Source organism: Balaenoptera acutorostrata, chromosome 16 (assembly GCF_949987535.1).
Source record: "Balaenoptera acutorostrata chromosome 16, mBalAcu1.1, whole genome shotgun sequence".
NCBI lineage: Eukaryota > Metazoa > Chordata > Mammalia > Artiodactyla > Balaenopteridae > Balaenoptera > Balaenoptera acutorostrata.
Genome location: NC_080079.1, coordinates 73,152,146 through 73,175,205, shown reverse-complemented (window position 1 = coordinate 73,175,205; position 23,060 = coordinate 73,152,146). Strand labels below are relative to the sequence as shown.

Genomic DNA, 23,060 nt, shown 5'->3' with positions numbered 1-23,060 from the left:
CCTGGGTCGCAGCCCGGAGGAACCCGGGACCAGGAGAAGGAGATCCTCTCCCGCGGCCCCGCCCCGGCCTCGCTCCCCCGGGCGCATACCGAGTAGAGGAGCACGACAGCGCCGGGACTGGTGGAGCCGACGGAGAAGCAAGAGCTGGACGATCTGGAAGAAACCATGCTGCGGCCGCTGTCCCGGGCGTGGCCTGGGATTCTTAGCTAAGCGGTGGTTGGGGTGCTGCTGGGGGCGGTTCTTCCGCGCGGGGCGGCCCGACCTCGCCTAGGGCGGCAGCACCCTCTACGGCCCCTCCGCAGGACCCCGGGCGCCGCCATCTTAACCAGGACGGAAGCCGCGCGGGGACCTGCAGCGCGCGCGTGCGCAGCACATCGGAACCCGGAAGCGGGCGCCGCGCGGACGGAGTCTCGCGCGCTCCGCGCTGTCCCGCCACGCCCGCCGGACCCCACGATGGCGCAGGAACCCGGGCTAGCCGCCTCCGCGCCTCCCGGTTCTCAGGCCCTTCTGGACGTTGTGCTCCAGAACCTCTACGACTTTGGTGAGTACGGGCCTTCGGAGCCCACGTGGAGAGCGGACTTGAGCAGCCCGGAACTGGGCCGGCCTCCGCTTTCAGGGTAAAGGTTCTTGAACGTCGAGCACCTCTCGGCTCGTCCAACCCGGTTCTGACAGTGGGTCCCCCACTCGCTTCCGTCGGAGATCACCCTCCCCCCGCTCCCCCACGACCGGAGTCTGTTGAGCGTTTTTTATGAATTAAGCCTCCCAGCTCGTCCGTCGGTGGGGACCGGCTTGCGTGTCGGAAGCACCAAGGCTTTAAGATTTACCGGGGAGGTGTTCGCAGGACTCGGGCTCTCGAAATAGCACCCCTTGTCCCCGAATCGCTTTCCGCCGGGAAGCCCCCTGTCCCCACGCACCCCCCCAGACCCGCCTGACCTTCGGGCATTGGTGCCACCTTGTCACGTGGGGACCTCATCCTTCAGTGTGTCCCCTGCCAAGGACTTCGGAGGGCGGTTTCACAGGAAGCTTTTCATGACCTGTCATCCCTAAGTTGGCTGACTTATGCTGTCCTTCCTTTATCTTGACTGGGGAAGAGGAAGATAAAAGAGCTTACCGTTAAAGATTGGCAACTCCTGGCACTTCAGTAGGGAGACCGTTCCACGCACTCTGAAGAACTTGCCCCAGGGAAGGTGACATCCTTTGTTCATGCACCAAAGATAATCGTTAGGCATTAGTGCCTTTAAAGGCCAAACGTATTTCTTAAATTTGTAGCGTGATGTTGCTATTTTATTTTGGAGCCATTGCTCAAAATTCTAAGCTCATTATACAGTAAAAATAATAGCTAAAATAGTATTGAGAATTTACCATACACTCCATGCTTTACAGGTATATACTCGTTTAATTTTCACAACAATCCTATGAAATAGATGTTGTCATTAATACCATTATTACAAGACAAATCCCATTATTGTAGAAACAAGCACTAAAGGTTAAAAAACTTGAAGTTCACCCAGTTAGTAATTTGTAGAGCTTGGGTTCCAAGCCCTACACTCTTTGGCTCCAACCCCTGCACTTGTTATCGACTTGAACTGTGGACAGAGCATCTCTGTGCCCTTGGGAATGTCGGAAGACAGAGAAGACTTAGCCGCTGACCTTGAGAAGTCCTAGAGGAAAGGACTATTCTGCAAAATCCTAAATATAGTTTGTGTTAACACAGCCTGGAAATTATGCTTGGAGCTCTGAAGGCATGGGCTGTATCTACTCACTTGTATATGCCTAATGCCAAAGGTTAGTCAACTCTTAATACGTATTTACTGAATCAAAGACTGAGAAAATAGAAGCAAACATAAATAGCTGATGTTTGGAAAGCTCTGTGATAGTCATACTGTCGATGAATCGTGAGGCCTAGAGTTCTCATCAGAACCTTCAGGTGACTGGTCAGAGTTTGAACAGCTGAAACAGAGGGGAGGTATGGAGATTTAGTTGAAAATAAAGGCATTCAAATTAAGCCAGTTGTCTTAGGTTCATCTTAATTCATAACCGTGAAAGGAAATAGGAAGACCGCGGTCCCCACCTGTAACCCTAGAAAGTGTTAAAAAGAAACACCGGCTGCAGTGGCAGATGTACTAACATTTTCACTACGAAGTGTGAGCCAACGGGGATTACCAGTTTCTGGGGTATTGCGATGATGACACTTAAAGTCAGGACCAAGGTGAGGACTAAAGTAATTGTGCTAGTAAGAGTCAAAGACGTAAATATAGTTACCTGGGGAAAGATGACTGTGCACTTTGGATTCTATAAATTGTGCAAATACGACCCTCTTGGAAGAAAAATAGTTTTTGTCTTTGTGTGTACTTCTGCATGTTTATAGCTGTGACACATGTACACGTGCATTCGCATGATTTGGTACTGGTGATAGCTAAAACACAAAATATTGATTTTTCCTTTTGTGTTTGAACAAACAGGAGAGACGGAAGATGAAGCAGAGCAGAAAAGGATCAGAAAGAAAAGAGAGATGGGGACCCCAGCGGCCTTGGTAGCAGAGCCGGCTCTCCAACCTGGATCTCTTGTCAGAGGCCAGAGGAAGAGTGCTTCCGGCTTCTTCCAGGAACTCCAGGAAGAGCTGCAGGGTGTTCCTGCCGTGACCCCTGGTGGTTTCCCTTCAGGACCTGTAGTCTCTAGTGCTGCGGTAGCCCCCTCTCCCCTGAGGAGCGACAGGGAACCAGTAGAAGTGGTGGAATTTCACAGCAGAAGTAGAAAAAGAAAACAGAAACCCGATCAAGACGAGAACACAAAGGTAATGAACTGGCTTATGTGGTGAAAACCCCGACGTTGTCCTGCCACTGTTCTAGGCCCTGGGAACAAAAGGCAAAAACTGCTTTCTTTCAAGGAACTTACATTCTGATGGAAAGCAGTGTGACTTTGCTGAACAGCCATCTCAGGCTGACTCAGAATTCAGTCTATGAGAGAGGCATGGGTGCTTATCCAAACTTTTTTGACAAGTTTTTGTCCAATTCATTGCAAAAATCCAGACATTACATTTCTGTTGCTTTCCCCATGTCCTGTACACTTTTGTCTGTCATAAAAAGAAAGAGGATTGTCTTAGTTTCCTGGGGCTGATGTACAGAAATGTATTCTTTCACATTTCTGGAGGCCAGAAGTCCAAATCATGTTGTTGGCTGGGCCACGCTCCCTCTGCAGGGGGAGGGTCCTTCCTTGCTGCTTCCAGCTTCTGGCGGCTGCAGAGCTCTGGGCTCTTCCTCTGTCTTCACGTGGACTTCTTCCTAGTGTCTGAGTCTCAAATCTCCTGCCTTTCTCTTAGAAGGACACCCATCATTGGATTTAGGGCCACCCTAAATCTAGGATGGATCTTATCGTGAGATCCTTAACTTAATTACACTCCAAAGATGCTTTTTCCAAATGAGGTCACATTCACAGATTCCCGGGGATTAGTGCATGGACATATCTTTTTGGAGACCACAATTCAACTCACTACAAAGACAGTTAGGCTTGCGTATTCTTGATGAACATGTGAACACGTGCTAGTGACTGGTGTTTACCACATCTTTTCTAGAATTTAGGTAGTACTTTATGTCAAGCTCACCGGCATCTCTTCCTCAAAGATTATTAATGCATTCTGTAACCATGTCTACCTTTATTTTAGGATTCTAGGTCAGCTTTCCAATTCTTATAGTATCCAAATACTGGGGCAACGGGAACTGTTACAGGCAGACCAAGAAATGGATTCCTTTGGCCCTTGCAGCCAGAGCCCCCAAGCCGGCCAGCCAGGGAGCTTCCAAAAAGACTAGTAGTACCACAGGGTACTGCAGTGAGCCAGACGTATGTTAGTATTTTCTCTGTGTGCCACGATGTGAAGGAGGTTGGAAAGCACTGTTGTGCAATACAATTACGTGTTTGGAGAATTTAACTGACATAAAGCATCTAGGCACCCTCCCTTGTTTCCTCAAAGGTCTCGGTCTTCAGTTTCTTCTTACACTCACTCGTGTTCATCTTTCTGTAATAGAGAGTTTTCTTTCTAATAGAAAGGACAAAAAAGTTGGCATGGAATGAGTCTGCATCTCCCTATCTCTTAATAATGGAACATGTGTAGCAGGCTGTTCTTCTTTCTGCTTCAAAGAATCCCTTTTCCTTGTAGTTGGCTTTTCTCAGGAACCTCAGCTTGTTTTACATTTTGGACTTCCTCAACTTGATGAAATTTTTAGCTTCCTTGCTCGTTCTCCCCTTTTCTTTCTTTCTTTCTTTCTTTCTTTTTTTTTTAATTGGAGTATAATTGCTTTACAATGTTGAGTTAGTTTCTGCTGCACAGCCAAGTGAAACAGCCATATGCATACACATATCCCCTGCCTCTTGGACCTCCTCCCCGCCTCCATCCCACCCCACTAGTCCATCACAGAGCACTGGTCTGAGCTCCCAGTGCATTACAGCAGGTTCCCACTAGCTAGCTATTTTACACATGGTAGTGTATTTATGTCAAACCTAATCTCCCAATTCATCCCACCCTCTCCTTCCCCCCATATGTCCACACGTCCATTCTCTACATCTCCCTTTCTATTCCTGCCTTGCAAATAGGTTCATCTGTACCATCTTTCTAGATTCCACATGTATGCATTAATATACAATATTTGTTTTTCTCTTTCTGACTTACTTCACTCTGTATGACAGACACTAGGTCCATCCACATCTCTACAAATGACCCAATTTCATTTCTTTTTATGGCTGAGTAATATTCCATTGTATACATGTGCCACATCTTCTTTATCCATTCATCTGTCGATGGACATTTAGGTTGTTTCCATGTCCTGGCTATTGTAAATAGTGCTGCAGTGAACATGGGGGTACATGTGTCTTTTTGAATTACGGTTTTCTCAGTAGTGGGATTGCTAGGTCATATGCTAGTTCTATGTTTAGTTTCTTAAGGAACCTCCATACTGTTCTCCATAGTGACTGTATCAATTTACATCCCCACCAACAGTGCAAGAGGGTTCCCTTTTCTCCACACCCTTTCCAGCATTTGTTGTTTGTAGATTTTCTGATGATGCCCATTCTAACTGATGTGAGGTGATACCTCATTGTAGTTTTGATTTGCATTTCTCTAATAATTAGGGATGTTGAGCATCTTTTCATGTGCCTCTTGACCATCTGTATGTCTTCTTTGCTGAAATGTCTATTTAGGTCTTCCACCCATTTTTTCATCGGGTTCTTTGTTTTTTTGATATTGAGCTGCATGAGCTGTTTGTATATTTTGGAGATTAATCCCTTGTCTGTTGCTTCATTTGCAAATATTTTCTCCCATTCTGTGGGTTGTCTTTTCATCTTGTTTATGGTTTCCTTTGCTGTGCAAAAGCTTTTAAGTTTAATTAGGTCCCATTTGCTTATTTTTGTTTTTATTTTCAGTACTCTAGGAGGTGGGTCATAAAAGATCTTGCTGTGATTTATGTCAAAGAGTGTTTTTCCTATGTTTTCCTCTAAGAGTTTTATAGTGTCCAGTCTTACATTTAGGTCTTTAATCCATTTTGAGTTTATTTTTGTGTATGGTGTTAGGGAGTGTTCTAATTTCATTCTTTTACATGTAGTTGTCCAGTTTTCCCAGCACCATTTATTGAAGAGGCTGTCTTGTCTCCATTGTATATTCCTTTGTCATAGATTAGGTGACCATAGGTGCGTGGGTTCATCTCTGGGCCTTCTGTCCTGTACCATTGATTTATATTTCTGTTTTTGTGCCAGTACCATACTGTCTTGATTACTGTAGCTTTGTAGTATAGTCTTAAGTTGGGGAGCTTGATTCCTCCAGCTCTGTTTTTCTTTCTCAAGATTGCTTTGGCTGTTCGGGGTCTTTTGTGCTGCCACACAAATTGTATAACTTTTTGTTCTAATTCTGTGAAAAATGCCATTGGTAATTTGATAGGGATTGCATTGAACCTGTAGACTGCTTTGGGTAGTATAGTCATTTTCACAGTCTCAATTCTTCCAATCCAGGGGCATGGTATATCTCTCCATCTATTTGTGTCATCTTTTATTTCTTTCATCATTGTTTTATAGTTTTCTGAGTACAGGTCTTTTGCCTCCTTAGGTAAGTTTATTCCTAGGTATTTCATTCTTTTTGTTGTGATGATAAATGGGATTGTTTCCTTAATTTCTCTTTCTCATATTTCGTTGTTACTGTATAGGAATGCAAGAGATTTCTGTACATTAATTTTGTATCCTGCAACCTTACGAGATTCATTGATTAGTTCTAGTAGTTTTTTGGTGGCATCTTTAGGATTCTCTATGTATAGTATCATGTCATCTGCAAACAGTGACAGTTTTACTTCTTCTTTTCCAATTTGGATTCCTTTTATTTCTTTTTCTTCTCTGATTGCCATGGCTAGGACTTCCAATACCATCTTGAATAATAGCGGCGAGAGTGGACATCCTTGTCTTGTTCGTGATGTTAGAGGAAATGCTTTCAGTTTTTCACCATTGAGAATGATGTTTGCTGTGGGTTTGTCATATATGGCCTTTATTATGTTGAGGTAGGTTCCCTCTGTGCCCATTTTCTGGAGAGTTTTTATCATGAATGGGTGTTGAATTTTTTCAAAAGCTTTTTTTGCATCTATGGAGATGATCATATGGTTTCTATTCTTCAATTTGTTAATATGGTGTATCACATTGATTGATTTGCGTATATTGAAGAATCCTTGCGTCCCTGGGATAAATCCCACTTGATCATGGTGTATGATCCTTTTAATGTGCTGTTGGATTCTGTTTGATAGTATTTTGTTGAGGATTTTTGCATCTGTGTTCATCAGTGACGTTGGTCTGTAATTTTCTTTTTTGTGATATCTTTGTCTGGTTTTGGTATCAGGGTGATGTTAGCCTCGTAGAATGAGTTTGGGAGTGTTCCTCCCTCTGCAATTTTTTGGAAGAGATTGAGAAGGACAGGTGTTAACTCTTCTCTAAATGTTTGATAGAATTCACCTGTGAAACCATCTGGTCCTGACTTTTTGTTTGTTGGAAGAATTTTAATTACAGTTTCAATTTCATTACCTGTTCATTGGTCTGTTTATATTTTCTAATTATTCCTGGTTCAGTCTTGGAAAGTTGTACCTTCCAAGAATTTGTCCATTTCTTCCAGGTTGTCCATTTTATTGGCATAGAGTTGCTTGTAGTAGTCTCTTAGGATCCTTTGAATTTCTGCGGTGTCAGTTGTAATCTCTCCTTTTTCATTTCTAATTTTATTGATTTAAGTCCTCTCCCTTTTTTTTCTTGATGAGTCTGGCTAAAGGTTTATCAATTTTGTTTATCTTCTCAAAGAACCAACTTTTAGTTTTATTGATCTTTGCTGTTGTTTTCTTCGTTTCTATTTCATTTATTTCTGCTCTGATCTTTATGATTTCTTTCCTTCTACTAACTTTGGGTTTTCTTTGTTCTTCTTTTTCTAGTTGCTTTAGATGTAAGGTTAGATTGTTTATTTGAGATTTTTCTTGTTTCTTGAGGTGAGCTTGAATTGCTATAAGCTTCCCTCTTAGAACTGCTTTTGCTGCCTCCCATAGGTTTTGGATCATCGTGTTTTCGTTGTCATTTGTCTCTAGGTATTTTTTAATTTCTCCTTTGATTTCTTCTGTGAACTCTTGGTTATTTAGCAGCGCACTGTTTAGCTTCCATGTGTTTGTGTTTTTTTACAGTTTTTTCCTGTAACTGATTTCTAATCTCATAGAGTTCGTCGGAAAAGGTGGTTGATACGATTTCAATTTTCTTAAATTTTCCAAGGCTTGATTTGTGACCCAAGATGTGATCTATTCTGGAGAACGTTCGGTGTGCACTTGAGAAGAAAGTGTATTCTTTGGCTTTTGGGTGGAATATCCTATAAGTGTCAATTAAGTCTACCTGGTCTATTGTGTCACTTAAAGCTTGTGTTTCCTTATTTATTTTCTGTCTGGATGATCTGTCTATTGGTGTAAGTGGGGTGTTAAAGTCCCCCCACTATTACTTTGTTACTGTTGATTTCCCCTATTATGGCTGTTAGCATTTGCCTTATGTATTGAGGTGCTCTTATGTTCGGTGCATAAATATATATAATTGTTATGTTTTCTTCTTGTATTGATCCCTTGATCATTATGTAGTGTCCTTCCTTATCTCTTGTAACAGTCTTTATTTTAAAGTCTATTTTATCTGATATGAGTATTGCTACTGCAGCTTTCTTGTGATTTCCATTTGCATGGAATATCTTTTTCCATCCCCTCACTTTCAGTCTGTATGTGTCCCTAAGTCTGAAGTGGGTTTCTTGTAGACAGCATATATGTGGGTCTTGTTTTTGTATCCATTCAGCCAGTCTGTGTCTTTTGGTTGGAGCATTTAATCCATTTACATTCAAGGTGATTATTGATATGTATGTTCCTATTACCATTTTCTTAATTGATTTGGGTTTGTTATTGTAGGTCTTTTCCTCCTCTTGTGTTTCCCACTTAGAGAAGTCCCTTTAGCATTTGTTGTAAAGCCGGTTTGGTGTTGAATTCTCATAGCTTTTGCTCGTTTGTAAAGCTTTTGAGTTCTCCGTGGAATCTGAATGAGATCCTTACTGGGTAGAGTAGTCTTGGTTGTAGGTTTTTCCCTTTCATCACTGTAAATATATCCTGCCACTCCCTTCTGGCCTGCAGAGTTTCTGCTGTGAAATCAGCTGATAACCTTATGGGGATTCCCTTGTATGTTATTTGCTGCTTTTCCTTGCTGCTTTAATATTTTTTCTTTGAATTTAATTTTTGTTCGTTTGCTTAATATGTGTCTTGGTGTGTTTCTCCTAGGGTTTATCCTGTATGCAACTCTCTGCGCTTCCTGGACTTGGGTGACTATTTCGTTTCCCATGTTAGGGAAGTTTTTGACTATAATCTCTTCAAATATTTTCTCAGACCCTTTCTTTTTCTCTTTTTCTTCTGGGACCCCTATAATTCGAATGTTGGTGCGTTTAATGTTTTCCCAGAGATTTCCGAGCTTGTCCTCAGCTCTTTTCATTCTTTTTTCTTTGTTCTGCTCCATGGCAGTTATTTCCACCATTTTATCTTCTAGCTCACTTAACTGTTCTTCTGCCTCAGTTATTCTGCTATTGATTCCTTCTAGAGTATTTTTAATTTCAGTTATTTTGTTGTTCATCACTGTTTGTTTGCTCTTTAGTTCTTCTGGGTCTTTGTTAAACGTTTCTTGTATTTTCGCCATTCTGTTTCCGAGATTTTGGATCATCTTTACTATCATTACTCTGTATTCTTTTTTAGGTAGGTTGCATATTTCTTCTTCATTTATTTGGTCTTGTAGGTTTTTACCTTGCACCTTCATCTGTAACATATTTTTTGTTGTCTCATTTTTATTGATGGGTGGGGCTGTGTTCCCGTCTTACTGGTTGTTTGGCCTGAGGCGTCCAGCACTGGGGTTTGCAGGTAGTCAGGTAGAGCCGGGTCTTGGTGCCGAGACGAGGACCTCCATCTCTGGGAGGCTTCACTCCAATTAATATTCCCTGGGGTCTGAGGTTCTCTGTTAGTCCAGTGGTTTGGGCTCGGCCCTCCCAGCACAGGAACTCAGGTCTGACCCCCAGCCTGGGAACCAAGATCCTGCAAACTGTGTGGCACGGCGAAAGAAAAGAAAAAAAAAGGAGCGGTACAATAACAAAGAATAAAAAATAAAATAAAATTAGAAAGATAAAGAATACATTAGGAAAAAAAGAATAGAATTGAAACAGCTACAACAAGGTAAAACAGAACTGCAAGAGAAAAAAGAAAAAACAAAGAGGAAAAAAAGAAAGGCCGGGAAGGGCCTTGGCTGTGGGGGGCAGCGCTTAGGCCAGGGGAGGGGTGGGGGGAGGTGGACCTTAGGCGGGGGAGGGGTTTAGGGTGGGGTGGGGCCTGGGCTTCACACCTGCACTCTGCTGGGGGAGAGGCAGCGTGGCCCGAGGGGGCCTCTGGAGTGTGCAGTTCCGGGATTTGAAGGTTGGGCCCTCGTGAGGGTGTGTGGGTGGCGCTTAGGCCCAGTGTAGCTGGAGGGGGTCTTGGAGTGGGTGTAGAGGCGGGGCCCCAGGTGGGGGGCAGGGGCGGAACTTGGGCTCTGTGCCACCCAGGGAGCCTCGGAGGGTGGGGGATTAGGCCCCGGAGCGCAACAGGCTCCCTGGCGCCCGAGTGGGCAGGGAGAGCACTGGCTGCGCTCCCTTCTGTGCCTCCACTCCCCTGAGGGTCTCCCCTGTCGCTGCTGAACCCCTAACCATGGGTGGGCTCCGTGGAGGGGAGGAGGGGAGAAGGTATGAGAACCCCTCCCCTCCCCCAGCCGCCCCTCAGGGGTGCCGGTCCCAGAGGTCCGGCCTTTACTTCTGCTCCCCCTCAACTCTCTCAGGACCCGTGCGGCTGGAGGGGGCCTCGGTGGGCAGAGGATCAGGCCCGGGATCTCAGCAGGCTCCCCAGGGCCCAAGTGGACAGGGGAAACGCTGGCCACACGCCCTTCTGACCCTCTGCCCTCCCAGCGATCCCTCCCCTTTCCCCCTCCAGGCCTGGGATCTTTTCCCCTCCCCCAGCCGCCCCTCTGGAGTCTGGTCCCGCCTCCACTTCTCCTCCCCCTTCACTCCCCCCACACCCTGCGTCCTACCTGGTCGCTGGGCGTTCCTCCCATCCTCTTAGGTGTCCGTGGTCCCCCACTGGTGCCTGGTAGGTGCCCTAATTGTGCAGAGACGCAAACTCCGTGTCCTCCTGGTCCACCATCTTGACCCTTTTCTCCTTTTTAAAGTTTATCTTCTGAAAATATGAATGTGTCTGGCTAAAGAGACAGTATATGTGAGCACAGTAAAGACACGTACGCCCATAAAAAGACTTTAGAATGTTGACATTGCAACATATAAATAACTGCAAATTGATATAGAGCTAGTTATTATGGCATATCCTGGGTAAAGGGCATGCCAAGCAAAGGATAGACCATTGGAGTAATTAAGCCACATAGTGCTATGCTAAGAGTTTGTGCAACATGGGAACATGTACATGTGGCCCCTGCTCTCTGAAGACTTACAAGTCACCGCAGGACAGTGCAGACAGACATGGGGTCTGCAAAAATACGTGATCAGATAATGATAGCCTCCATTGACAGTCGTGCAATCAGCTGGCCATCTTTTACGTTTTCTTTTTATTTCTGTTTTCCTTTTATTTCTCCATTTATGTGGCTCCCCCCACTAGTCGAGTCTCCCTGTGAGCTCCTGTTGCCCTCTGTTGTCTGAAGTATTCTTGAGAACACAAGAGGTACTGGCAAGTAAATGACCTTCTTTTCCCAGAATTTAGGCTTGTGCAATAAATAATGATTAAACTACATAGTGTATTGAAACAGATTTTCATGGGTGTGATAATGACGATTTATAATAAGAAATACTAAATATTTGTCCCTGTTTCTACCACAGAGCTCCTAAAACCCTTGGAATTTCTTAGGAGATGAGAGCAGTAAAGGTGTCTTTTGTTGTGTTAGTGAAATGACTTGGAAAGTGTCCTTGAATGGGGACTGGTTGCCAGGAGAACCAACCTTGTGATTAGAGAACCTATGCCCTGACTTCTGGGGAGGGCAAAGGGGCTAGAGGTTAAATCAGTTGCCAGTGGCCAATGATTTACTCAGTTATGTCTGTGATGAAACCTCTGAAACTCCAGAAGGACGGGGTTTGGTTTGGAGAGCTTCCAGGTTGGGAGAGTGGAGCCTGGAGAGGGTGTGGAAGTTCCTCGCCCCTTCCCATGAGCCTTGCCCTCTGCATCTCCTCCATCTGGCTGTCCCTGAGTTACGTCCTTTTAGAATAAGCTGGTGATCTAGGAAGTAAATGGGTTTCTTGAGTTCTATGATCCGCTCTAGCAAATTAGTTGAACCCAAGGAGGGGGTCATGAGAACTTCCAGTCTGTAGGCGGTCTGTCAGAAGTACTACAGGTAACAACCTGGGCTTGCATTTGGTCTCTGAAGTGGGGACGGTATTGTAGGACTGAGCCCCTTCACCTGCGGAACCTGTGCCGTCTCTGGTAGATAGTGTCAGAATAGCACTGAACTGTAGAACACCTGGCTGTGTGGGACCGTTGCTCCCATGTGTGGGAAACCCTCCCCCCTGCATCAGAGTTGGTGACCAGAACCCCTTTTAATGGACTTATCTGGGAACTTGGCCACCATTTGTTTAATATTTTACCCATTCCAGATAGCTGACCCATAAATGAACTTCCTGATCATGTCCCACTTGTAAAGCTCTATAGATGTAGTCTGCCCAGAAATCTTATTCATTCATTTATTCCACAAATAATTGGGTGCCTACTATTTGCCAGGCCCAGGAGATCCCACAGTAAACAAGGTACAGTCCTCTGCTCTCATGGAGTATATGGTTTACTGGTGGGTTAGGCAAACCCTGGATAAATTAATACCAATAATATACTTAAAAAGAGCTATAAACCCTCTGAAGGAAAGATACAGGGTCCTGAGAGTAACAGGCAGAACTTCCTTTAGAGCCAGTGGTCAGAGGTGTCTGAGGAGGTGACTTTAGGCTGATGCTCTGTTGCAGGGTGCTGGGAAAGGAGGGAGCAGAGTAATGCAGGCGGAGGGAAGTTGCCTTGCAAATGCCCTGAGCTGTAGAGAGGCCTGCTGGGTTCCAGGAGCCACCGGAAGACGAGGGGAAGGGGGACGGAGGGGGGAAGGTGTGGGCTGTTGGAGAGACAGGCTGAGGCCAGCCCGCACCAGGCCCCGGAGACATAGGGCCTTTGGAGTTAGTTTAAAGCACATGGAAAGCCACCAAAGAATTTAAGCAAGGGCATGAAATGATCTGATTTATATTTTAAAAAGATGGCTCTGGCCCCTGCATGGTAAATGGATTATAGGTGAGCAGTAGCCAGAGGCATGAGGGGACCGAGTGAGGAGTTTACTGCAGGGGTCCAGGTTCAAAACGGGGTGGCCTGGACTTGTGATTTGAGGATTGAGTGGATGAACTCACCCTTTAATGAGTGCAAGGCTGCCTATAAGGAAGAAAACTCCTGTGCTCTTAAGAAATGAAAGGGTCAAGTGTAGCTTAAAATGATCCAAGTATTGTCTGGCCTTCAGAGGTGTGTCTGATCAATGTGATTTTTCCACCCCTAACACTGGTCCATCTCATGAACCTTATGGCCTCCACAGAAAAGAGACAAGAAAGATATAGTAGAAATAATAGAACAGTGTACTGTAGGTCAGAAGCGACGCCTGGATCCTGTGGCCTGGACTGAGGTACACATACACTGCTTCTGAACGTGTAAGGAATTGCTGAGCAATGATTTACCAGTATTTCCTGAGTGCTTACTGTGTACTAACCGTGATTATTTACATTCAATAACTAGTTCAGTATCTCATTGGATCTTCACAGCGTGACCTGACTTCATTTCGCAGAAGAGGTTGATGCCTAGAGAGGTTGAACTGTTTGCCTGCATTTAAGCAGGTACCCCACCATCCCATATCTGCAGTTCCAAAACCCCAGAGCTTTGGAAACCACAAGTTAGGTTGTTTTTTTAAGTTTGATGCAAATTTATTTGGCAGTAAAACCCAACCTGAACTGAAGTGAGGCTTAAGAGTTATTTCTGTTGGTTCCATTGGGCGTGAATATTCATAGGCATTGCTGCAGAAACGTGAATGTGCTTAATTACGGGTTGCTGTCTTGGACAGTAGTCAGTATATTCACAGCATTACCATCTGAATTGTCTCAGGATTCCAGATAAAGGATTGTGGATGTGAAATAAGTGCTAGAGCTCGGGTTCAGACCCCAGGCTTTCTGGCTTAAAAGCTGTGTGCCCAACTACTACACAAGCGAGAGGGAATGTAGGTTAGTTAGGCTGTTTGTCTCTTGAGGAACACAGGTGTACCGCACCAGAAGCTTCACTAGACGTAAAGACATTCTGTCAAGTTATTGCCCCAGGTTCTTTTTTGTTTTTTTAATGTTTATTTTATTTTTTATTATTTATTTATTTATTTTTGTCCACGCCCCATGGCATATGGGATCTTAGTTCCCCAACCAGGGATCCAGCCTGCGCCCTCTGCATTGGAAGCACGGAGTGTTAACCGCTGGACTGTCAGGGAAGTCCCTGCCCCAGGTTCTTACTGCCCTCATAATCTCTGCAGTATCCCAGGGCTGCCCTGAAGTCCATCACCCTTTAGCTGTACCATGTCCCCTACTCTTTCGTACATCCAGTGTCAGATAGGTATTAAGAAGAAAGTAATCTAGTTGAAATAATTTACGCTCAAGAAGATATGAAAAAATTTCTCAATATTCCCAGAACTGCTGGCATAATTAAAAAGAGAGTGTTTATTTACCCAACTCTTCTCTAATTGGACAAAGTTTGGACAGTGTAACTAATAGAAGAAAAATCTTACCAGTGCAGGAGAAAATACTTTTGGTCAGCAAGTCAGCCCATGAGAAAGTTCCCTGAGTCTGGTACTCAGTCTGAGTCTGCTTCTTATAGCTCACTTTCTTCTTCACTACCTAACAGACAAGTTCTCACAATCTCCAAACGTTTCTCTCTCCCGTGTGTGGGACAGTGAGGCTTTATCAGTCAAGAGAGGGGAGACAGAGTTCCATAACAAGTAGTCCCTACATCTCGGTGGTTTAAAGGCAAAAGTTAATCTTGTTCTCGTGTTACATGTTCATCAGGATTGTCAGGGCAGACGGCTGTGATCCACACCATCCTAATCAAGGGACCCAGGGTGATAGGGGCTCCACCATTTGGTGGAGAAGGGGAGGTGATGAAGCCTTTTTAAATTTTTTTATTACTTTTTAATTTTTTTGTTTTTTGGCTGCGTTGGTTCTTCGTTGCTGCGTGCGGGCTTTCTCTAGTTGCAGTGAGTAGGGGCTACTCTTTGTTGTGGTGCGCGGGCTTCTCATGGCGGTGGCTTCTCTTGTTGTGGAGCATGTGCTCTAGGTGCGCGGGCTTCAGTAGTTGTGGCTCGCGGGCTCTAGAGCACAGGCTCAGTAGCTGTGGCGCCCGGGCTTCGTTGCTCCGCGGCATGTGGGATCTTCCCGGACCAGGGCTCGAGCCCGTGTCCCCTGCACTGGCAGGTGGATTCTTAACCACTGCGCCACCAGGGAAGCCCCCGTGAAGGCTCTTAGAGGTTTCATGTGGAAGGGGCACGCTTCCCTCTGCTCACACTTCGGCCAAAACAAGTGATGTAGCCGTGCCTAACTTCAGGTCGGCAGCAGAGCCCAATTCTACTGGGACCCTAGGAGTGGAGGAGGACCCGGTATTGCCTGTGGGCAGTAGTGCCCCCTCCCACAGTGAGGGCAGGGGAAAGAAAACAGGGGAGACCACTGATTATTTCTAAATGCAGGTGCTGCATTGTGAATATATACTAAAGTGGTTTTAAAGCTAAAAGTAGAAATTAAAGTTAAGGTAGTGGTGGGGGTCATGCTAATAGACTCAGCATCATGATAATTAGGCAAGAATTTTTTTCCAAATGTTTGCTTTTATTATAAAGAAGGATCTGTTACCGAACCAGGTCCATTTGCCCGACGTGCAGCAAGCCAGCCGCCGCGATGCCGAGGTTTACAGTTTATTCACGAGGCAGCCAAGTGAGGAGGTGGGAGAACAAGTCTGAGATCGCCTCCCAACAGCGAGGGGGCTGGGGTCTTTACGGGATGAGCACGGTGGTCTTAGGCGTGGGGAAGGGTGATCGGAGGAAGGGGAAGAGGTGAGGTAATCTGTGTTCTGCGCAGGCGTATCTGGGTTACAGGCGTCTGTGTTCACAATGAGGTGCTCAGCACGATCGGAGATTCCTGGCCCCTGACCTCAGAAGGCCCTTCCTCGGACACCTGCGCAGGCCCAGTTTTAGGGCTGATGACCCGGCCAGCCTTAGCCAGCTCGCACGGGGCAGGAGTTGACTCCAAATTCCTGCAAAACAACTGGGCTACGAGAAGCTGGGTAGGTATGCAGTTAAAGAGAGGGGAAAGGAAAGAACAAAATAACTAAAGCGAGCTTCATCAGTGAAGGCAGGTTACAAGCAGAAGGGTTTTAACAAGCCATTCCTCTGTCCGTTGCTCTCCGCACAGACTCTGCCCTGCTGAGCCGGAGGCCAGGACTGCTTTTCTAGATGCTGCACGGCTGGGATGGCCTGAGGTTGAGTAGAGACCGCTGTCCTTGGCCAGATTTGACAATAGTTTCCTTGAAGTCTCAAACTTCTGGTCAATTCTATGGATTGGTAACCACAGCCAGGGGATATATTGATGTAAAGAGTCACATATTTTGATGGCATTTCCAGTATCATTATTTTCTGTGGGGAATTATAAACCCGGTTTCCATCATTTCTAGAAATCTGATGTTCCTGAAAGAAATTTTCAACTCAAGAGAGTTAGCCATTATTCCAGTGGCTGGATAGGAGGGAAGAAAAGAGGGAATTCTTTCTCTCTCTCTCCCTCCCTCCCTTCCTTCCCCTCGCAGCTTGTGGGATCTTAGTTCCGCGACCAGGGATTGAACCCCGGGCCATGGCAGTGAAAGCGCCAAGTCCTAACCACTGGACCGCCAGGCAATTCCCCAGAATTATTTAAATATGACCTTTTTACCCTCTAAAATTCTGCTCAGTTATCCTTTTCTAAACCCCCCACCATACAGAGTTTCCCACATTTGGTGCGTGAGATACAGACATTGGTCTCTCTCTTACTCTCTTTTCTTTTTTCTTAGTTTTCTTGTCAGTCTTTTCTTAAACTTTGAAACCTTAAATTTATTTTCTCCATTTTTCTTCCATTAGCTGTTAATTAGGCTTCTGTGCAACAAGCATGTATTATTGTTTGTTATTTAGGCATCTGGGCCAGTTTCCAGGCTTTTAAAAACATGAGTGTGCTCTTGGTGTGATGGATACTATAAGGAACAGATGACCTTAATAAGAATGTTTTCTTTTCCTTTTCAGACCAAAACTAGTATCCTCGAGAAAGATGTGGATATACAAGAGTTTAACTTAGAAAAGGTATGTGCTTTGAAATTATTAATTTTTTCAGCTTTGTAATACCAACAATGAATACGTTTACATGTTGTCCCATGGTTGGGGAAATGGTGAAGCAGATCACACTACATTTACTTGATTGAACAGTGTGCAGTCCTTTAAAACATGTCGGTTTCGTGACTGCAGTGTCAGCGATACACTGGTAAGTAGAAGCAGGGATGTGTGTGTCCTGTGGCTGTAACTAGGTTTTAAAAATGTGCGAGCGAGACTTCCCTGGTGGTCCAGTGGTTAAGACTCCACCCTCCCAATGCAGGGGGCCCGGGTTCGATCCCTGGTCGGGGAACTAGATCCCACGTGCATGTCGCAACTAAGAGTCCACGTGCTGCAGCAAAGGTCCCACGTGCCGCAACTAAGACCTGGTGCAGCCAAAATAATACATAAATAAATAAATAAATTTTAAAAAAAATTTAAAAAAATGTGTGAGAAAAAAGGAAGTAATTCAGCTGCCAAGAGTGGGTATTGGTGACTTTTTCTCTTCTACAATATGTTTTTAAAGAAAGAACATGGACCTGAGTTTGAAGCTGCTGTGATAAAGGGTTTCCACGTGTGAGTAGATGTGTTTGGGAAGGTACTTTTAGTTGTTGCCTTTATGGGTAGTAGCTTGTTTTAGGTCACATCCTAAAGTACGGCAGAGCTCTGCGGGTCACCCTCGTTTTGTCACTCATTTGTGTGGAGATAAGTCGTTGCTTCGACTGCCCGCATTCAGTGTGGGAGAATGGCGTGGGGAGGTTATGGACCTTTGTGAGAGACTCCACAAAGCTGCTTAACCCACACCGTGACAGCACTCCTGCGAGCTGTAGCCCCTGCAGGCCCTCCGTAAAAGTGCTGGGCGTGTAGCCCATCGCGTCTGGCAGGCAGCGCTCCTAGGGCTGTGTTTCCTCTGTGGAGTTTCTGGAAGGCACTTGGGCCTGACTGTGCTTCGTGTCTGCAGGCTCGTTTGGAAGTGCACCGGTTTGGGATCACAGGTTATGGAAAAGGAAAGGAGAGGGTCCTGGAGCAGGGACGCGCCATTATGCTGGGCGCTGAGGTGAGGGCTGCTTCTGCCTCCCACGCGCAGACGGGGTACAGCAAGGGGGGCGGCCCGGGCAAGGCAGGGCGGGGGCAAAGGCAAAGTCAAAAATGATGCTGAGTGGCCTTTCTCATTTCAGCCTCCCAAAAATAGCTACGTGAATTACAAGGTTTTGCAGGAGCAGATCAAAGAAAAAAAGTCAGCAAAGGAAAAAGAAAAGAGAACGGTAGGTGTGATAGCCTTTTCTTAAACTAGAACAGAAAGGTGGTTGCAATTTGCTGGACCCCGCTGCTTGGAAAGCAGTCTAGACAGCAACGAATCTAGAGTTAGATGACTGTTCTTCCCCTCTCTTCAAGTCAGCTACGTTTTGTGATACCAGCCACGTAATCTGACTTATTTACCTGAAAGGTTTGCTTTGAAATAGCAAACTCCTGTTCAGGTACTGTGAGCTACTTTGACCTTTTCCCTATATGCAGTCATTTTTTTTTTTTTTTTTTTGCCTTGTGCATTGTATAGAACACAAGAACACACGGGCTTCTGAGAAACCACAAGGGGAATAGATATTACACTCCCTCCCTTTCGCCTAAAATGGAAGATTTGACATTTCTACTGTCCGTTTTCTCTGAATGGCCTTTTGGTTTTAGGATGAAACTTCGTATAATTAACATGCCTACTTGAAAAAAATATTAAAAATAAATGAGGGCTTCCCTGGTGGCGCAGTGGTTGAGAATCTGCCTGCTAATGCAGGGGACACGGGTTCGAGCCCTGGTCTGGGAAGATCCCACATGCCACGGAGCGACTGGGCCCGTGAGCCACAATTGCTGAGCCTGCGCGTCTGGAGCCTGTGCCCCGCAGCGGGAGGGGCCGCGGTGGAGAGAGGCCCGCGCACCGCGATGAAGAGCGGTCCCCGCACCGCGATGAAGAGTGGCCCCCGCTTGCCGCAACTGGAGAAAGCCCTCGCACGAACCGAAGACCCAATACAGACAAAAATAATAAACAAATAAATAAATAAATAAATAAAAAAAGAAAATCCTTTAAAAAAAAAAATAAATAAATGATATCTCTGTGGCTTTTCGTCACAAACCTCTTGCCTTTTTTTGAATCTCCATTATCCATTACTGATACGTATGTTTCCTTTAATTGTGAGATCAGGCCCAGGACACAGATATTTTCAAGAAAAAGAAGAGGAAAGGACAGGAAGACAGGTGAGTGATACCATCAGGTACTCGGGTGGAATGATTTGGATAAACCTATTGGTTAGTTCTGAACATAATACCTTGAATTGATGTGGTGTTTCTAGCCTGTTACAGTGCTGCACTGTCTCTCCTGATCCTAAATCAAGCCCTTCAGGGGGGAGACAGGATTCAGTAAATTGTCCAAGATCAGACAACTCCCTCAGAATTGAACTAGGAACCTTCTCCAGTCTCCCATTTTCAAAGACCAGACATGCGCAGAGACTAGTGGAAAAGCTGAGATTGACGTTTCCAGCAAGACCTCTGTCCCCTCCTAAGAGAGCCTGTGCTGCCTGCACTTCCATGACCACATGAGGGAGAGCACCGTGGTTTGAGTAATGGAGCATTGATTTTGTGCCTTTCTGCTTGTTTCTTAGCTTTTGTTCAAGTACCTTTTTCTCTCTCCTCAAATTACTGTTTCAAAATCTACTTTTGTCTTGAGCTTTTTCTTGGAGCCCTAGTGAGCTTGCGCATGCTGGAAGGTGGTCATCTGTTCTGGTTGTGTGGTCTGTCAAGGGCCCACTGTGCGCCGGGCACATAGGTGTCTAGGTGTTGGGCGTACAGCCATGATCACACTGAGGGTCCCCGCCCTGGAGGAGCTTACATTTTAGGGGGGGAGACACACCAAAACATCTAAACAGATAAGTAAGGGCATGTCAGGTCCTGGCAGGTTTCGTGAGGAGGTTGAAACAGTGCATCGTGAGAGAATGTCACTGAGGGTGGGCTGGTGTGTCGTTCTAAGGAGGCCACATCTGAGTCGAGAACTGAGTGGGGAAGATCTGGAAAGATCTGGTAGCAGAATATTCAACGTGGAAGAAACCAGTGCAAAGGCCCTGGGGCAGGAGGCAGTTGGCATGTTCAGGGATGCAGGAAGCTAGTGGTGTTGCAGTGGGGCGAGGGCCTTGCATGGGAGGGGCCGGGAGGTTGCAGGGCCAGACCTCGGTGGCCTGGTTGGTGGTGCTGAAATCCTTTTGTATAAGCTTAATTATAGTACCTTCCTCTCACTTTAAATGTAGGAAATCCAAAAAGAAGAAATCGGCTCCCAGTATCTTGTCAAGTAGACGGATTGGACAGGTTGGAAAATTCAAAAATGGGACACTGATTCTGAGCCAAGTTGATATCAAAAAAATAAATTCTTCCAGAGTGGCTAAATGAAGTACTTTATAAAATAAAGAGAGAAGTGGGAAAGTGCCAATGTACTGAAACTGGACCCCTACAAGACTTCCAGATTATTCTTATTTATTTCATATTTCATAGACTGCTCTTTTATTTTAGGGAACAAAATCAAATTGAAATAATAAAATTTCTATCTGCTGAAGTGTCTGATTTTTTTTTTTTTTTTTGGTGATAACCGTGTTGGGCCAACTGCGATGTGAATCTGAAGTAAATCTGAACCCGTGTAACTCACTCAGATTGGGACTTGAACCCATGGTCTTTTAACTGAGCTCACACGCCTGGTTTCAGGACTTAATGAAGCTCAGGTTCTGGATGTCTCATCACAGAAAGAATTCAGTGAGAGACAAAGTGCTAGGTAAGAAGTGGATTTACTTCAGAGAGAAACACACTCCACAGACAGAGCGTGGGCCGTCTCAGAAGGCGAGAGCGGCACCAGGGTTTGGGGTTGTCCGTTCTTACAGGGGTGGGTAATTTCACAGGCTAAGGAGTGGGAGGAGTATTCCAGATGTTTTGGGGAAGGGGTGGGGATTGGGCCACCGCCCTCTTTTTGACCCTTGTGGTCGCTCTTGGAACTGTCCTGGCACCTGTGGGTGTGTCATTTAGCTTGCTGATGTGTTACTCTGAGTGTATACTGGGGCTCAAGGTCTAGTGGAAGTCGACTCGTCCGCCATCTTGGACCCATTTGGTTCTAATCCGTTTATGTCGTGTCCTCGGGCTGTGTCATTCTTTCAGAGGTTGTGCCCTGCCCCCTTCCCTCCTGTTTCAAAACCATTGAGGAAGATGTTTTAATATTCTCCATCAAGGTTCACTTGAGTTTCACTTTCACTGGTGTTCTGTGCATTTGCCTGTAGATATTTCATAATTTTATGGATTTGTAGATGCTAATAATTAGCTTAAAATTGCTTTTTAATTTTCTAAAAATGATTTAATGTTACTATATCATGAAAGAACTAAGAATGTGATCATTTGTCAGTTTTGTGGGAAAAGCATTTTCGATTTTCAGCCAAAGTGTATAAAATCTACTTTGTAAGAACTTGTATAAATAAAATACAACTTTTGTGGTAAAAATGACCATGACTATTAAATAACACAACAGATGAGTTAAGCAAATGTTATCTCCTTCTAAGTCATCACCTGGGGTAATCATACATATATTTTTAAATAATATTGCCCATGTTGAAAGTGTCTGGAACTTCTCAAAGCTTGTGGAACTTTAAAAAAAAAAAGGTCTTCAATTTTGTTTCGTTTTGTTTTGCTTTTCATTGCCAAAAAATTCAGATCCAAGCCTAACAAATAATAAAGTTTTGGTGAAAACAGAGGGGTACTTCTCACTGCTGGCTGACTTTCTTAAGTACTCATACATTGACTCTGAAGGCATTGCCATTGTTCAAAATATGCTTTGAATTGAAGCAAAATTGGAAATGTTTTATTAAATTAAAACACTGTAATTGTTTTACTTTTCAGGTTCATTTTGAAAGGCAGTATTCGTTAGGGTGTATATTTTGGCAGTTTTTAAGAGGGACTTCTTAAGAAGGTGTAGAAGATCCCAAATGTGGCAAAAGCCCTAGGAAAAATCTCAGGAGCTGGAAATAACCTACTGGAGTGGACACCGGACCCGTTTAACTCCCTTTCTTTATCTGCAGGGAGCCGGGAAAACTAGCGGCTCCACCTCAACCCACCTCCCAGGAGCTTCAGTGGCTCAGATAACTGAGCACTTGGCCCCACTCTGGACCAGAGCCCCAGGCTAGTCAATTCTGGAAAAGCATGCAAATTCCTAGTATAAATTGCTTACCTCGTTTTTGTTTCACCTTTTAAATATTTACAGAGCAGTTTTGTGACCACTGGGTGCTCTGGAACTACCCAGAGGTCTAGAGGCTACAAGCAACCTGCACGGTAAGGACCGATGATCACGCATAAGACTGTTCTTTTATCTCCCTCTCGATGAGGCTCCTTCCAGCCAGGTTAGCAGCAGAGAGAAGTGACAACGGAAAAGGTTCTTCGTGGAAGACGAGGGTCGTCTGGCTGCAGCCGCAGAGGGAGGAGCCCTGGCCTGGGTGCGCTGGGTAAGAGCTTCGCCGCAGTCTCTTCCATACTCACCGCCCTCCCCGCTTCGCAGAGCGTCTCCCCGGTCGTGGACACATCGCGTGGATCGGTCCTGGTGCCATGCGACACTCCCGCCTGCCCTTGCTCCCGGTGGCCCGCTTAGGGAGCTCGAGGTTCCCGTCCCCAGAACCCTTGGCCTTGTGGACCTAGAGCCCCTAGTTTGCAAAGTGGGAAGCAGAGAGCACAGCTGTGTCCGCCTGAGCCGAGGCTGTTGCCTGCGCGAGAAGAGACACCACCTCGCGGGGGTGACTGGGCCTGACCAGCGAGAGCAGGTGGGGCTGCCGGCACCCAGGGGCCAGGGGGGAGTCAGTCTGCGCCCAGGTGGTCACCCAGGCGTCTCTAGTACTCCCTGTCCCCAGTGTCGGTGAACAGACAAGTGCCGGAACCCTGGACTGTGAAGGTCCCGGAGAGCTGAGGCTCAGATCCTCCCTGCCCGCCCGCAGAAGGTGAGGGTCTGAAGCAGGTGCTGGGCGAGGGCGGAGGGGGTCTAGGATGAGGAGGAGAGGGCGCTGACGGTGAGTGTCTGGGCAGCGCCAGGCCCGGCGAGCCTTCCTCGG

General features: G+C 45.7%; 2 protein-coding genes across 2 annotated transcripts in view; one reads left to right on the top strand and one right to left on the bottom strand.

Moving 5' to 3' along the window:
* GNPAT (glyceronephosphate O-acyltransferase) overlaps positions 1–324 on the bottom strand; it is a 31,196-nt gene extending 30,872 nt beyond the window's left edge. Inside the window, exon 1 of the mRNA XM_057530790.1 lies at positions 90–324. Coding sequence (XP_057386773.1) covers positions 90–167 — 78 coding nt within the window. The 5' untranslated portion in view covers positions 168–324. The remainder of the gene's footprint in view (positions 1–89) is intronic.
* Positions 303–20,547, top strand: C16H1orf131 (chromosome 16 C1orf131 homolog). The gene is made up of 7 exons (XM_007173800.2): positions 303–541; positions 2,463–2,794; positions 16,891–16,947; positions 17,915–18,010; positions 18,132–18,218; positions 19,145–19,197; positions 20,241–20,547. The coding sequence occupies exons 1-7, from the start codon at positions 454–456 to the stop codon at positions 20,377–20,379; spliced, it is 852 nt and encodes a 283-aa protein (XP_007173862.2). The 5' UTR covers positions 303–453; the 3' UTR covers positions 20,380–20,547.
* Positions 20,548–23,060: the final 2,513 nt, after the last annotated feature.